General features: G+C 47.2%; 1 protein-coding gene across 1 annotated transcript in view; it reads right to left on the bottom strand.

The window, feature by feature from the left end:
- Positions 1–6,250, bottom strand: part of WFS1 (wolframin ER transmembrane glycoprotein) — an 80,030-nt gene extending 73,780 nt beyond the window's left edge. The window contains exons 1-4 of the mRNA XM_021677666.2: positions 5,796–6,250; positions 4,476–4,600; positions 2,670–2,750; positions 2,392–2,525 (exon numbers count right to left, since the gene is read on the bottom strand). Coding sequence (XP_021533341.1) covers positions 2,392–2,525; positions 2,670–2,750; positions 4,476–4,600; positions 5,796–6,250 — 795 coding nt within the window. The remainder of the gene's footprint in view (positions 1–2,391; positions 2,526–2,669; positions 2,751–4,475; positions 4,601–5,795) is intronic.
- Between the last annotated feature and the right edge of the window lie 11,096 nt (positions 6,251–17,346).

The following is a 17,346-nucleotide window of genomic DNA, read 5'->3' as shown; positions in this document are numbered from 1 at the left end:
GGGGGGAAATCCCTTCCGAGAGGATTCTTGACCAGCACAGACTTTTCATATTCAAATTGCAACAGACGGTGAATTTTGGATATTTGGTTCAATAGACAGAATTTTCTTTTACAGAAAAAAGCTCCTTCGGGAGTCAGCAGGGTGGAACAGAAGGTACTAGGGGCTGGAGTAACAGACACACACACCCCCTCCCCGCCCCCCAGCTCTGATGCACCATGGGTCTGAGAGCTGCGCTTACCCCTGCAGCTCCTACTCCAACACAGAAGGCAGCACTGGGGCCATGAACGAGTGTTTGTTAAGGGCTAGCACAGGACCGGGCACCTAGCGGGGACTCTGTACATGTGTCTTCTCCTTGCCAGAGAGGGAAGACCTCAAGGACATGCTCATGAACAGGATTCTACAAGGAGACTGAGCAAGCCTCAAAGAGAAAGATAGTTTAATTTATGCAACTTTTCATGTCTTTCTTTTGGGAACCAGGCCAAATCTCTGATGATGCTTACTTACAAGCATGTTTAGGAAAAGACTCTTGGCCACTGTGCGTTTTATAGTCAACTCCCCAGCAAAGTTTGGGTCCTGGCTATTTGCATGAGGGAAGTAGGGACTTAGTTAAAGGGCATGCAGGCCAACCCTCCCTACCCCACCGCTGCATCTGAACAGTGAGGACATTTATTACAAAATGGTGCCTGCATCACACGGTTCTAGATACCATGAGAAAGGTTAAACTGTTAAAACCTGGGTCCCTGCCTTTAGATATCACAGTCCTCTTAAATCAGAATTCTAGTACATTTATTTCTGGAATAAACCAACACTACAAAAGAAGTGCTTTCCTTTTTTTTTTTTTTTTTTAATGGAAGGCTATTAGACACCAGTGGCACCCCCTAGCCTAATCTCTCATCTCAACCTTAACCAGCTTTGCAGACTAGATGCCTCAGGGAGAATTGATGATTCTGTGTGGCAGTGGAGGGTGGTGGTGAGAGCATGGATTCAGGAGTAAGACGGTCCAGATGCGAGTCCCAATGTCTCCACAGACTGGCTGTGGAACCTCGAGCACATTACCTAACAGCACATGGAGATGCCAGGTCTTCCCTTGCTGGCTGTAAAGGTTATATAGGCTAGGAAGGGTGCCAGGGCCCGGGAAGCCCGTGGGGTGACTGTTACTGTGACTGAGGTCAGCCCTCTTGTGTTCTAATCCTGCTCCACTGCCTTCTGCACCTGTTGCCTCCAGAAAGTCCTTAGACCTTTCTGAGCGCACCTCCACCCAGAAAGTGGGGCTGGCTTGTTGTGACGGTCACACGAGGAAGATATACACAAGAAAGTGCCACCATGATTGGGATTTAGCTTTGGCTTAAGGGGAGCCAAGCCTGAGTTAAGCTCTCACACATCTCTCTGTGGCTGTGGCAGACACAGCCAGTCATCTCCGCAGTATCCATTCTACCCTTCTTTATTAGGAATTGAACCCTGATTTTTAGCTGGTCACATGGCCACCTGGAATAAATATGTTTCTCAGCCTTCCTTACAGCCAGGTGGGGCCGTGTGACTAAGTTCTGGCCAATAAGGGCAAACTAAAGTATGGTATGCAACTTCTGGAACATCTTCATAAAAGGAAGGCCTCTTTTTCACCTCTTTCTCTCTCATGCTGGCTGGATGCAGACATGAGGACTGGTGCTCAAGCAGCCACCTTGGACTATGAAGCAGCATGCTAAGGATAGTAGGGCAATGAGATGGACAGAGTCTGGGCCCTTGTTGGTTGTGATACCTCCGTAGTGCCCCAAACCACCTACCTTTATATGTCATTTACATGAGAAAGAAACAACTTTCGCTGTTGTCTAAATCACTATGACTTGGGGGAGTTTTCTGTTATGTGAAGCTGAGCCTCATCCTAATGCATACAGAGGGTTATTTTATTTTTGTGTTTCTAAGCAAACCCGGTCATCTCTTTCTGGTACTATTACAATAACAAGGGAAAGAGAAAAAAAATCATTGTGTACCTATTATGGAACAGACCCTTTGGTAGGCGACAGTTATTTAGACTTCAGAATGGATTGGGCTATCTCCATGTGAGAACTGCTCACCTCACCCCAGAATGGTCACCAGCGACCCCAAGTTTTCTGGAGTGGCTGGGCTCAGGAGCCAGACTCTCTGAGCTTAAATCCTGCCCTGCCATTTACTGTGTGACCCTGGGCAAGTTCCTTGACTTCTCTGTGCCTTAATTTATCCTCATGGAAAAGTGGGGGTAAAAATACCAACCTTGCAGGGTTGAGAGGGTTCAGAGACAAGGCACAGGAGTTCCCAGCCCAGAGTTCAGAACACAGGAAACATTAAACATGCAGCTGGTAACAATGCTGGCCCAGCACGTGAGCCCTCCGTGCCTGGCCTGGGTATTGCACTTGCCTTTGGCTCCTCTGTGTCCTGCTCCTTTGGGTCACCCCGGTTGGCCAGCACGATGTGCTGCATGGGCAGAGATGCGGGGTCCTGGCAGTGTGTGCGGATCACAGAGCATCCTGGGGGCAGGCCACCCGTCTCATCTGGAGGTGGGAGAAGGGGGTCTGCAGGTGCTGAAACAGGAAGAAATGGCCCCATAAGGTCCGAGGTACTGAAATCATCGCCACCCCCTGGGTCCGTCTGGCACAGGCACTCTGTAATTGACACGTGCATTTTCAGATGCTCACAAGTGACAGCAAACTCTGGAAACCGGAGCTGGTGGTCACTTTTCTGGGGCACAAACAGTAGCCACACAGAGGAGGTGGTGCCTAGAAACAAGGCAGGCTCCAGTGAGCTGGCAGAGCCTTTTAAACCATTTAAGCATTGAAAAATGGTTAAATGTAAAAAAATATCCGTTTATAAAACCAAATACCCAAAAGCCACCATCTGTTGCAATTTAACATTTTAACCATTTAACCATTGTTAAAAGTGTGGGCTCTAGACCCAGACCGTCTGGGTTCAGACCCCAGCTCCCATGGATGAGCTTCACGTCATTAGCAACACGCTTCCACCACAGGGACTGCAGTCCCCGCTGCACATGTTGGGGCAGGATTCATGCCCCATTACACCACAGGTGTCGACGGGATGCTTGCTGTGCGCTGGGCATGCACACATCAGTGCACACAACAGACAGCAATCCAGTTCTCCTGGAGCTGACCTTCTGGGGAGTGGGGATTAGACTAAAACTCGTAAAGTACAGCACAGGGCACTTAGGAGGCTCTTATTCCGGTGGCATTTTAAATTGGTGTGTTAGCAGAAATCTATCCCTCAGGAATGTCGACTGTGGCCAAGTTATCCCCTGATCCCATTTTACAGATGGGAGGGAAGTAGGAATGGGACGCTGTATAGCTCGGGTGTAGTAGGTGCATGCACAGACGACCGTGCTTTCTCCTACCTACACACACGTGGAGGCCAGTGTGTGGATGGGGAAACCGAGGTACAGGGAAGCAGAGTGATTGTCCAGAAAAACCCAGGTAGGAAAGGCCAAGTGGAATCTTGAACCCACGTCTCCTGGCTGCCAGCCCAGTGTTCTGTCCTCCTCCCCTACCTGTCCCGGCTGTGGCTCCCCACGCTGAGGAGAAGGTTACAGCTCTCAAGGTATGTCCTCAAGTGTGACCCCATTAGTATCCTGTCTTAATTAACAAGCCACGATGGAGGAAATGCCCCCTGCCAAACTGTTCCAGGCACCAACTCGTCCGAGAGTGAGGAAAGGCAGGAAGGAATCACTGACTTCCTCTCAGCTTCCAAGGAAGAGGAAATGTGGCAAATAGTGATGACCAAACCCAGAGTTCCAGAACTTTCCTGGCCCGTCCCCATTTCCGTAGCCACATGGCCAAGGTCTTGTAATCATTCACTGTTCTATTTGTTTTGTTTTGATTGAGACGGTATTTTTGAGTCATAACTCATGGGTATGGCTTAGAATTCAAAGGGTTATCAATGGGGTAATGGTAAAAGCTAGAGCTAGCTCGCCCCTCTCTCATCCTGCAGCACCCAGGTCCCTCCCTGTTAGGGCTCACTGTTAGGGGGCATGTCATATGCCCTTCCGGAGCTAGTCTGTGCATTTACAAACACTTCGTCCCCCTGCACAGTGGCCAACTAGTTGCACTGAACTTAATTTGCTTCTTTTGTTGACTATGCTTTGGAGCTCCTTCTGCTGGCCATTTAGAGCCGCCACATTTTTTGGGAAGGCTGCATCATATTCTCAGTGTGGACGGGCCACTGTGCATTTAGCAGCCCCTGGTAACAGATGCAGGTTATCCCTGGTCTTTGCACACATGGAATCACCTGCATGTGGCGGGCTCTCTAGGAACTGGGTTGCGGGGTCAAAGGGCATGTGTGGTCCAGAGAGACCAGATAGACCCTGGCTGGCACATTCCCTTCCATGGGGCTGGACCCATCTCACACCTGCCAACAGTGTAAGACTCACCTTCCTCCCGGAGATCCCTGCTTCTGGGCCCAGAGATGACAGTCCCACCACCTCCCTCTCTGCTCACATCCCTCTAGCGCTCCCTTGACTTCGGCATGAAGTCCAGGTCCCCTGGCCTGGCATTTGAGGCTCCAGGAGGCTGGGCCTTCATGCTCCTCCAGCCCCACATTCATCCAACTGATATAAAGGACACTGAAAGGTAGAGTCAACAGGGGGGGTCAATAGACCCTTTACGTGTATTATGCTGTTTAATCTTCAGCATGGCTCATCACCATGGTGACATCCACAGCGGAGAAGGAAGTTCAGGGAGGTCAGTGACCTTCCTGACTGCCCACAGCAGGGTAAGGGCAGATGGGACCTTCCATTTTGGGCTGCCTATCCTTTCCACCTCCCTAGCCACCTTGCCAACAAACAGAAATCCTATCTCATTCAGTACCACCTGATTTCAGACACCCTCACCCTGCTGGGCCCAGCCCCAAATGTCCCCTGCCTTGGCCCCTTTCCAAAGGCCCAGCACAGTGGGCAACAGAGAGGAGCCCATTTGGGAGTCAGCCGTAGGATGATTTATTCATTCCGGGGACAGACATATTACCAGGGTCGGACAGAGTGCCAGGCCCCAGGCAAAGGCTGCAGAAACAGCAGTGGACAACAACACAGACTACACAGAGCTCTTGGTTCACACCAGTCTTAGTTCCCTGGAGGACAAAAGCTATGGTGATTGCTCTCTCTTTGCTTATGAGTAAATGGAAGCTCAGGAATGCTCTATGATGGCCTAACGATCTCCAGTCCAGAGACAGGCTGTGCCTACCCTGGAGCCCTGGCTCCCGCTGCAGTGTGCAGTGGTTACACCTACAAGTAAGCTAGAATGTCCGGCTCTGCCACCTACCAGCCATGTCATCGCTCAGTGCCTCAGTTTCCCCACCTGTAAGATGGGAAGGGGCAGTGAAGATTGAGGCTGTTGTTACAGGGCCTGGCACCCAGGAAGCAGGCAATAGCCAAGAGCCAAGAGCTCCTATTCTAAGTCAAAGTCGGCTTTGGAACATGAGAATACCTTCTGGGCGTTCAACTTTAGGCTCGAATGCCACTAGCCCTCCAGGGCCAGAAACACATTAGCCGTGAGCAAATTAAACCATTTTCACTTAATTGTCCTGTGAGGTTAGGAAACGGGATTTTCTGCAAAAGGGAAGGCTCTGGACAAACCCCGAACCTTTCCAGCGTCAATTTCAACATCTGCGCTCTTGGCAAGAAGCTCTGGCACCCACAGAACTGGGTTCCAATCCTGTTACGCCCTAAAGACCCACGGGACCGAGATCAGGTTACTGAACGCCTTGCGTTTCTCACTGTGGAGACGTGACAATGCCTGCCCCCAGGTCGCTGGGGGCATTACGTGGGACAGGTGAGCACAGGTTCGCTGAGCCAGAGCTGGAGCCCGGCCAAGGGCCCCACGACGCAACTGGGGTCATCCACTGACTGCGCGCGCCCGTGTGCCCCAAGCAGCGCCTGGGACCCTGTGTGGCGGCCCGGAAAGCAGGCCAGCTCCGGAGCCCGGGCCGCACCCGCTTCGGCACTGGCCGCCGCGGACAGCACCGCAGCCAGGCGGCGGGAAGTCCGGACGGTCACCTGTGCCCCGGGACGCGCGGGGAGTGGACCGGGCGGGGCGCAGGCTGGGTCACGTTCCAGGGCCTGGGCCCGCCAGGCGTGGGCACCCGAGCCGCGTGGCTGGCTGCACCGGAGCGCGCCCACCCCCGACGACCTCCGCACTCCCTGGCAGCGGGGCGCGCGCGACGGGGAGGGGCGCAAGTTCAGCCACTGACCCGCAGCCTGGCTGCCGTCCCGCTGCATGTCGCCCGCCCGCCCGGGCCGCCGCCTCGCGCCCGAGGCTCCGGTTCAGAGCCCCCGGTGCGCCCGCCAGGCGCCCCTCCGCTCCGCCCCGCCGCTGCGGGTCCCCAGGGCGAGGGCTCTGTCCGCTGGGAACGGCGTCGCGCTGCCAGGGGCCTGGGCGGGTGCACGGGGCCAGAGTCCCAGCCGCGCAGGATGCCCGGAGCTCCGGGCTTTCCGGGCAGCCGGGGACTGGGCGGGGCCAGGAGGGGCGGGGCGGGGGCGGGGCGGAGGGCCGGGCGAGCCTCTCCCCGCGCCCCCGCTTCTGGCTGAGCCTGTCACTCCGCCCGCACCGCCGTTATATGAGTGCGCCCAGTTGACGGGGAAGAGCCAATCAGCGACGGCTCATCTTTGAATGATGTATTTTAATATTTCCAGATCACACCAGAATACACAACGCATTATCACTATGGCGAAATTAGAAAATTCAGAGCAGTCCCTCTCCTGGAAGCTAGCGCTTCAAAGCCAACCACCTGTTAACCCATTGGTGCCTCCCTTACATTAAACATGTTTTTTTCAAAATAAAATTTCTAAACATATAAAAATACCCGCAAGCTCCAACTCTCCTTCCAATGGCAACACTTCCAAGATCTTCCGGTCTGTGGCAGGTGACAGGAAGCGGTCAGGGGCTTCATACACTCTCTGGGTAATTCTGAGGTTGCCTATGGGACGGCACAGCCCCTAGAGCCAGACGGTCTGGTTCATCAACCTACCTCTGCTGGGTGACCTTTGGACTGCTTACTTCATCTCTCTGGGCCTCAATCTCTTCATCGGTTAAATGGGGACAGTAATAGTGCTTATTATTAGGCACAGTTGTGGGATCAAAGAGTTAGTACTCCTAAAGCACGACGGAGGCACTCAGTAAATATGTCAGTTATTATTTCTGAGGTCTTCTGCATATGTCAAGGGTAATGAGCAGTACTTATGTAACAACAGATTTTGGTTTTTTCCTACTCCGCGAAGTTCCCAACTCCATTTCCATGTTTTCTTTTTAACCAACCAAGGGCTTCCACAAATAAGTCAGGAAAGCTCTCTGTTCCTCAGTTTCTTCCCTTGTAGAATAGAGGTAGTATTAATAGCATCACAGGGATGTTTGAGGATTCTATGAAATGCTGTAGGGGTGCATGTATATAGGTTTGCTATTAATCGATACTGCTGATAACTGGCTAGCCATCTAAAAAGGGAATAGATTCCAATCTAGTAAATAGAAAAGTAAACTCTAGATGGATTAAAGACCTAAATTAATAAAGCAAACAATAAAAACCACATAAGAAAACTGTGGCATCCCAACAGCATGCTCAGATAAGAAGCTCTCAACAGCAATACCTTGTCAGATGAAAATATTGAGACGGGGGATTATTCATACTTAAAATGCCTTCCTGACCTCACAAGAAAATCAGGGGAAATACCCAAGGACCACACCCTTCCCCACAAAAAGAGGAATAATCAGCCCAAACAGGAGTATGAACCCAGAAGTCTGGCTTCCACTGGGTACAACCACCTGGGACAGGAGCTTCAAGTTTGAGGAACTCGGGCGGGTGCCATGGACCAATGAACAAATCTGCCCATATCGGCTGCCTCTGGTGGAAAAACCGAAGATGATATAAATAAACAGTCTCTCCCGTGAATGTGTAGCCAGAAGACTGCTCCCATGTATGTCTGAGGATCAAATCTTTACTGTCCGGCAGGGAAAATCTCACCCATCAAGCTAAAGTAAAATAGCTCCAGGTTAGTAGCACCCCTGGAGCCTAGAAGAAGCCAATGCAAACTGATGAATCACTAAATTCTACCTCTGAAACGAATCATACAGTATATGTTAATTTGAATTTAAATAAAAAATTTAAAAAAGAAGCAAATGTAAATGCTCTCTGGAGAACAGTATCTTCAATCCAGGCCTATCATTTTGTACAATAGATGAGCCCATAATAAAAATGAAAAGACCAGTGAAGGTGACTCCATACCTATGAGAATGTGTAAACTTAAAAGACAGAGCATAGCAGGTTGTGGTGAGGATGTGAAGGGACTGGGGCTCTACACATTGCTTCTGGGGATGCAGAATGGTGGAACCACTTTAGAAAACAGTTGTCCGTTCTTAAAAAGTTCAACATACATTTCCACACGATCTGGCCATTACATTCCTAGGTATGTGTCCCAAAGAAATGAGGGCATATGTCCACGCAAAGGCTTCTACACAAGTGTTTACAACAACTTTATTTGTAATAACCTTGAACTGGAAACATTCCAAATGGCATTAATAAGTGACGGGAGAAACGACCTGCAGTCGTCCCATGCAATGCGGGGCTCCTGAGCAATAAAGCCATACTCCTGGCACATGCAACGACCTGGACGAAGCTCAAAATAACTATGCTTCGTGACACAAGTCCAGAAGGATGCCAGGGACCAGGGCTGGGTGTGGGGGAGAGGAAGGGGTCACCAAGGGGCTCTGGGAAACTTTCAGGGGGACGGATGCATTCATTATCTTGACGGTACTCATGGTTCCACAGGTGTATACATGTGTCAAAGCTTCTCTGCATTTTGTGTATATGAGTTTATTCTAGACTGATTTTACCTCAATTAAGTTGTTACAAAAATATAATTGACAGTTTTAAGCAAAAGTAATTATACTGCACTTTAGAATTTGTAAGAAATATGGAAGGAAAATAGCACAAAGTAAAGGCTGTGTGAGGGAGTCTATGTTATTGGAGTGAGACCATGATAAAGATGCACATTATAAGGACGCCTGGGTGGCTCAGTCATTTAAGCGTCCGCCTTTGGCTCAGGTCATGATCCCAGTGTCCTGGGATCAAGTCCCACACCAGGCTTCTTGCTCAGCAGGGAGTCTGCTTGTCCCTCTGTCTGCCGCTCCCCCTGCTTGTGCTCTCTCTCTCTCTCTCTGACAAATAAAATCCTTAATAAGAAAAGATGCACATGGGGCGCCTGGGTGGCTCAGTCGTTAAGCGTCTGCCTTCGGCTCAGGTCATGATCCCAGGGTCCTGGGATCGAGCCCCGCATCGGGCTCCCTGCTCGGCGGGAGGCCTGCTTCTCCCTCTCCCTCTGCCCCTGCTTGTGTTCCCTCTCTCGCTGTGTCTCTCTCTGTGTCAAAATAAATAAATAAAATCTTTAAAAAAAAAAAAAGAAAAGAAAAGACGCACATTATAAATTCTAGAACAACCAGTAAAAAAATAGAATAGTGGGATAGCTGTTAATAGAAGATATAAAATGGGATGCTAAAAAGACTTAATTTGAAATAAGAAAGGGAAAAAAGAAACACGAATAAAGAACTGGTAAGAAAAATGAAAAGCAAGTACTAAAGTGGCAGACTTTAGCCGGACCCTGTGAACAATTACATTCAGGGTGAATGGACTCACCACCCCGTGGAAGAGGCAGAGACTATCAGACTGGGTACATAGAAGGACCCGATGAGGTGCTGGCTGCAAGAAACTCTCTTTAAAGATTTTATTTATTTATTTGAGAGAGAGAATGAGATAGAGAGAGCATGAGAGAGGGGAGGGTCAGAGGGAGAAGCAGACTCCCTGCTGAGCAGGGACCCCGATGCGGGACTCGATCCCGGGACTCCAGGATCATAACCTGAGCTGAAGGCAGTCGCTTAACCAACTGAGCCACCCAGGCGCCCCAAGAAACTCTCTTTAAACATGAGGAAAAGGAGGCTGACAGGAGAAGGGTGGGAAAACAGACCATGGAAGACCTAAGGATAACGGGTTTCACAGGGCTACGTGAATATCAGACAAAACAGACCTTGCGACAAGGAATAGTGCCAGAGATGAGTCACAGTGGCAAAGGGCCAATTCATGAAGAAGCCATGACAATTTTAAATATGTACATCTGTATTAATAAAGCTCCAGGACACACGAATCAAAACTGGCAGAACCGAAAGGAGAAACAGACAAATTTGTAATTACAGTTGCAGATTTTTGGACATCATTCCCTCTCTCAGTAATTGTTAGAAAAAGAAGATAAAAGTCAGTAGGTATATAAGGAGATCTGGAAAGCCCCATCAATCACCCTGACCTGGTTGACATTATGGGATCCTCTCCCCAATAATAGCAGAAATTGCATCTTTTCACGTGCGAATGGAAAATTCACCAAGATAGACCATGTGCCAGACAATAAAATACATCTCAAATTGAAAACAACCCAAACTATACAGAACCATGTTCTTTGATGGCAGAAATGTTAAATTATAATTTAGGAACAATAAGATGTCAGAAAATCTCCCGAATATTGGGAAATTAAGTAACACATTTCTAATTAATACATCAAAGAAGAAATCAAGAGATTGATTGGAGACAAAATATTTAAAACTGAATGATAATACACATTGTGTCTATAAAATGGGTGATGTTTACTTTACAGGGTTAAAAAAACCCCGGAGGCTAGAACTACAATACTGGACAGATACCTCGTAACCTGGGAGAGCAGTGATGGAGGTCAAACCATTTATTGTTTGAGGCAATGGCTGAGATTTTTTTTTAAATGATTTCATTTATTTATTTATTTATTTTTAGAGAGAGAGAGTGTGTGCATGTGGAGGGGCAGAGGGAGAGAAAGAGAGAATCCCTAGCAGACTCCATGCTAAGCCCAATGAGGAACTCTGCATGGGCTTGTTCCTACAACCCTGAGATCATGACCTGAGCCAAAACCAAGAGTCGGAAGCTTAACTGATTGAGCCACCCATGCACCTCTGATGGCTGAGATATTAATTAAAGCTTTGTTGAATAAATATGGTAAAATTTCTACGTTAAGCACTGAAAACATGGAAATAAACTATATAACTTTCAAACAGAGGAAAATGGAATAAGAGCAAAAGCTCAAACAATCCAAAAGAAGAACAAAAAATGGAGAAAAAGGAGAAGTAAAGAAAAGCAAGACAAGTAAAAAATACAAAATCAGATGGGTAGAAATAGCTCCAAAGATACCAGCTGGTAGTCACAGGCTGCACAAACAAGTCAGTGGCCTGGGTCAGAGAGTGTCGTGTGGGCAACTGTACAAAACCTACCATACGCTCTTTGCTTGGGATGCACCTCAAGTGTGAGGAAGACTGGGGGTGGGGGTTGAAAGTCAAGGGATGGATGAGAGTATACTAAGTAACAGAAAGCTGCAGTAGCTTTAATATTGGACAAAATAACATTTAGATCAAATCCTCATGGAGGTAGGGGGAACCTGGGTGGTGCAGTCAGCTGAGTCTCTGACTCGGTTTCAGCTCAGGCTCAGGTCGTGATCTCTGGTTATGAGATCGAGCCCTGTGTTTGGCTCCACGCTCATTGCGGAGTCTGCTTCAGACTCTCTCTCCCTCTCTCTCTAAAATGAATAAATAAATCTTTTAAAAATCATTAGCATGAAGAAGATTGCTACCAGATAATAAATCCACCAGCAAGAGACCACAATTCTAGAATGCATGTGTTTCCTATGAAGCGAAGACAGAGCACCAGAAGGAGGAGCTGAGGAATCCGCATCTCAGTGGGGCATCTCGATATGCCTCTTTCCAAGGTTTTGTTTGTTGTGATAAAATATGCATAACATAAAGTTTACCATCTTTTTTTTTTAAAGGATTTTATTTATTTATTTGAGACAGAGAGAGAGCATGCAGGAGCAGGGTGAAGGGCAGAGGGAGAAGCAGACTCCCCGCTAAGTGGGGAGCCGGACGTGGGGCTCTATCCCGGGACTCTGGGATCATGGCCTGAGCTGAAGGCAGCCGCTTAACCGACTGAGCCACCCAGGTGCCCCTAAAGTTTACCATCTTAACCACGTAAAATGTACAGTTTGGTGACATGAAGCACGTGCACACTGTTGTGCAACCGTCACCAGCATGTGTCTCCAGAGCTTTCTTCCCAAATGGAAACTCTGTCCACATGAAACGCTACCTTCCCATTTTCCACTCTCCCCAGTCCCTGGCACCCACCCACCACCCTACCTTCTGTCTCTGTGAGTCTGACTGCTCTAGGACCTCCCTCACGGACGTGGACCATACCGTGTCCTCTCAGGAGTAGCTTATCTCACTCAGCATGTGGTGACATGTGTCTGGATTTCCTTCCTCATTAAGAGTGAATAATATTCCTCTGTGTGTGTGTGTGTGTGTGTGCGTGAATCATGTATAATTCATCCATTCCTCTATTGATGGCCACCTGGGCTGCTTACACCACTTGGCTGCCGTAGCTAATGCTGCTGTGGACATGAGCGCACGACTTTCTGTTCAAGCCCCTGTTCTCACTTCTTTCGGGTGTGGACTCAGAAGTGTTACCGCCGCATCCTGTGGTGATTCTCAGTTTCATTTTTTGAGGAATCCCCACATCATTTTCCACAGTGGCCGCACCATTTTATTATATTCACGCCAACAGTGCACAAGTGTTCCAATTTCTCCACATCCTCGTCGACACTTGTTATTTTTTTTGAAGAGCAGCCGTCTTAATGAGTGTGACGTGTTGACATACCTCTTAATAATTTATAGGCCAAATTGCAAAAAAAAAAAAAAAAGCTGGTAAGGATAGAGAAGACTTGAACAACACAACTAATTAACTTTATTTATTTAAATTTTTAAAGAAGATTTTATTTATTTATTTGAGAGAGAGAGTGCATGCACAAGCAGGGGGAGGGGCAGAGAGAGAGGGAGAAGCAGCCTCCCAGCTGAACAGGGAGCCCGACTCAGGGCTTGATCCCAGGACCCCCGGATCATGCCCTGAGCCAAAGGCAGATGCCTCACCGACTGAGCCACCCAGGCGCCCCCTAATTAGCTTTATTTAATAAATGTAAACAGAATCTTCCACCTATCATATAAAGAACAGTTATAGTTTTAATAAAGATACCATTTATGGCAGCAAAATAAAATGAGAAATACATCTGCAGACAGATAGGCAAGACCTTTATACAGCTCTCTATCGAAAGATGTTTAACAAGACCTATGTGAATAGAGGGATTCATCAGTGGGAGGAGTGGATAGAAGACGTCATATCTCTCCAAATTGCTTGATAGATTTAATGCAGTTCTGATCAAAATCCCAATAAGGTTCTTTGCAAAATGCACCTTTCTTTCTAATTCCAAAGTGTATATGGAAGAGCAAAGGGCTGAGGGAGGGCTTGCCTAGGCAAATATCAAGACTCAACTATAATGCTGACATGGTTATGACAATGTGACAGTGATACCAGAGACAGACAAATAGACGAAGGAACAAAATAAGCAGACCATGAATGCTTGGACACCTGAGGTATGTCACAGTCCATACTGCTGCTCCCTGCGAGAAAGGACGGGGTTTCTAATAAGCAATGCTTGGACAACTGGCTATTCCCAGGAGGGGAAAAAATGAAACAGGACCTCTTGCTCTCACTGTACATAAAGCTCAACTCCAGGGGCATTAGTCTCAAAACCAAAAAGTAAAACTTGAAAACACTTAGAAGGGAATGTGAGAGAAACTTCTTTTTTTTTTTTTTTTTAAAGATTTTATTTATTTATTTGAGAGAGAGAATGAGATAGAGCATGAGAGTGGGGAGGGTCAGGGGGAGAAGCAGACTCCCTACTGAGCAGGGAGCCCGATGTGGGACTCGATCCCGGGACTCCAGGATCATGACCTGAGCCGAAGGCAGTCGCTTAACCAACTGAGCCACCCAGGCGCCCTGTGAGAGAAACTTCTTAAGGACTCTAGATAGGGAGGAATTTCTTAAAACACAAAAAAGCACAAATCATAAAGGAAAATATTAAAAATGTGGATTATGTTAAAATTAATATTTCTACTCACCCAAAGGAAACATAATAGAAAATGGCAAGTCCTTACCCAAAAGGAGGTACGTGCAAAAACATATGCCCAACAAAACATTAATAGCTGGAAAATATAAGAATCCCTGAAAGACAATAAGAAAAAGACAACCCTCCCCCACCAAAATGGGCAGGATACGTGAAAAGGCGTGTTCATGGAGAGAAAGTATGAAAAGCCAAAAACAGACAAAGAGCCTCTGTTAGAGAAATTCACAATTGAATTGCTCCGAGACAACAGTTCACTCTCCCAGGGCCGGTAATAACCTAACATCCAGCTAAGACTGTAGGTTGGCAAAGATGCAGAGGATCTGGATTTCTTAGAGACTGTTGGTTGGATACTAAATTGGCACAAACATTTTGGACAACTATTTGGTAGTGTCTTGTAAAGATGGAGATGTTCCCGCCCCATGCTCTAGCACTTCCCATCCTATGGTGTAAACTCTAGAACACTGGTTCTCAACCAAGGATGATTTTGCCTTCTCGGGGGACATTTGGCACTATCTGGAGACATTTCATTGTCATGTCTAGGAGGTGGGTACTAAGGGCATCTAGCAGGTGGAGGTCAGGAACAGCAACCTCTACAAAGGATTATCCTACTTCTGCTGTTGAGAAACCCTGATGGAGAAACCTCTTGTCTATGTGCATCAGAAGATACGGATGCAAATGTCCATGGTTGCACTGTTTAAATTAAAAAAAAAAAAATTGCCAGAAAGTCTATTCCCAGTTCAGCCACATGTATCAAAATGGATGAATTTTTAAAAACTCAGTGTGAAGTAAAAAGGAAAATGTGGGAGAATATATATAGGTATGATACCATGCATAGGAAATTAGGAAAAAGATAAACACGCACAGAAAAGTCTTGAAGTAATGAATCTGATGGCAAGTTCCTATGTAACAATTACTTGATGGAATCCTGTCCTCTGTCCAGCCCCTGTCCTCTAAACGGCCCCTAACATTTCTTACTATGTGAGGGGACTATGATCACCTGGAGCTCTCTCAGGTCCCTAATGGGTTATTGTGTAGGTATAATTTCACTGTTTTGTGTGTGTGTGTGTGTGTGTGTGTGTGTGCGCTTTTTTTTTTTTTTTTTTTTGAGGAGGTATAAAAATGCAACTGACATTTTTGGAAACCCCCTTCCTGGGCTTTGGAAAATACATATGTTATATATATTACTTGGCATTCTTGAAATATTTCTACTAAAAATATTTTTTAATAATTGGAAATTTCTCTATTTAAATGTATTTTATAAGGTCACATTTGCTAGCCAGATCACGGGGAATAAACATGCATAGCAGCTGTCTGAGTCTTCTTGTACTTATAGGAAAATCTAGGCTACATCTACTGTCTAGGTGCCATGGAGACCATCTAACCAAGAATGAAACTCAGAAGCTATATTAAAAAGAAAAAGAAAGTGACAGTTCTATCTACACATTTGACTACACAACAAGGTTGTTGTGTAGCAAAAGATGCCAGAAGCAAAATCAAGAGGGGAAAGCAAGATCTGGAAAAAGTGCTTGAACCCCGAGAACCAGCAGACAGGTCTGTCTGTTGAGAACATTTAAAAATGGACAAAAGAAAGCAGACTCATAAATATGGAGAACAATCCTAAAGAGAAATACGATTTTCTACATACAGTTTCCAGATGGGAGGGAGTGGGGTGATGGGAGAAACAGGTGAAGAGGAGTAAGAGGTACAAGCTTCCAGTTATAAAATAAATGAGTTGCAAGGATGGAAAATACAGCACAGGGAACATAGTAATCCTGTGATACTGCTGAATGGAGATTACACTCACTGTGGCAGGCACCCGCTAATGTGTAGAATTGCCGAATCCCTAGGTTATACACGTGACACTCATAGGACATTGTATGTCAACTATACTTCAATAAATTAAAAAAAAAACAACCTGGAAACAACCCCTTCCCCCCAACAAACGGACTAAAGAAAAAGCCCCAACTACAAATGGACAAAGGGTATGAAGACAATTTTCAAAAGAGCACGTCTAAAGGCACATATATATTCACGTTCTCCTCAGTTTCCCAGGAGGCAAGGAGATGCACACTAAAATCACAAGGACATATCACTTCGCACCCATAAGGGCGGCAACGTCCCCAGTGCCGAGGCATCGGCTGATGATGAGGAATTCGTGTACTGGGGCAGAAGGGTGACATGTCACAGAGTCCTGGGAAGGTGATCTGTCAGCATCAATTAAAATAAAAGTGTATGCCTTCAAACCAGCAATGCCCCTCCTGGGAATTCATCTGTGGAAATAAAAATACTGATACTGGCCAGGATATTTACCGCTCAGCTGGTTCTCAGCTGGCGGGGGCGAAGGGGATGCTCACATGGTGGGGTGTCATCAGCCTTTCAAAGAACGAAGCTAGTTCCCTCTAGGTGCTGGCGGGGATTTCAGCAGGTGTTGGCGAGCGTGAAGAGTAAGAAGCAAATAAATGTGATTATATGATGGATTCATTTTGTAAAACAATGACCCCCAAAGCCCTGTATGGGTGTGTGTATATAGTATAGACTTCCATATGTCTAGAGAGAAAAATGTGAACCAAAACAAGTGAGTTTGTTATCATGGGCTACCTCACTACATGGGGGATGTGATATGGGAATGGGAAGGGGGAAGCATCCATAATAAAATATTGTGTTTCGATTATGCCCATTCATGTAAATGACCACGGAGCCCTGGTCACCCCGATGCTCCTGGGGGTCACCCTGGTGTGGCGAGATTCAAGGTCACCTTCTTTATATCTGCCTATACTGTCTGAATTCTTTACAATAAGCATGTATTATTCATAGAACCAGATATAGCCCACAGAAAGCTGTTTTCATTGCGAGGGGGCGGGGAGAAGAAAGAACGAGTCCTGGTGTGGGGACCCTGCGTCCCAGGAGGCCGGACTCTCCTGCAGGGACAGTGATGGAGACCTTGGGCCCTCTGCCTGCCTCCCACCCCTCATGGCTGCTCCCTGTTGTTTCTGGGGGAAAATCTACAGGCCCTCAGTGCCCATCCCCCTGCCCCAGGGACAGCCCTGTCCCACACAGGCGCCTGGGGCAGCTAGCTACCTTCCCGGTCATCACTGTCTTTAGAAACCCTTTGTATTGAGATTATCGGACACTCATATGCAGTTGTAAGGAATAATGCAGGACCAGTATACCCTTCACCTGGTTTCCCCCAAAGGTAACACCTTGCAAACCTATAGCACAATGTCACAAACCAGGCACCTAACATCGATACGATGCACCTGCCTTATTCGGATTCCCGTGGCTTTACCTGAACTCTTGTGTGTGTGTGT

This window comes from Neomonachus schauinslandi, chromosome 2, assembly GCF_002201575.2.
Source record: "Neomonachus schauinslandi chromosome 2, ASM220157v2, whole genome shotgun sequence".
NCBI lineage: Eukaryota > Metazoa > Chordata > Mammalia > Carnivora > Phocidae > Neomonachus > Neomonachus schauinslandi.
This window is presented reverse-complemented; position numbering and strand designations above follow the sequence as displayed.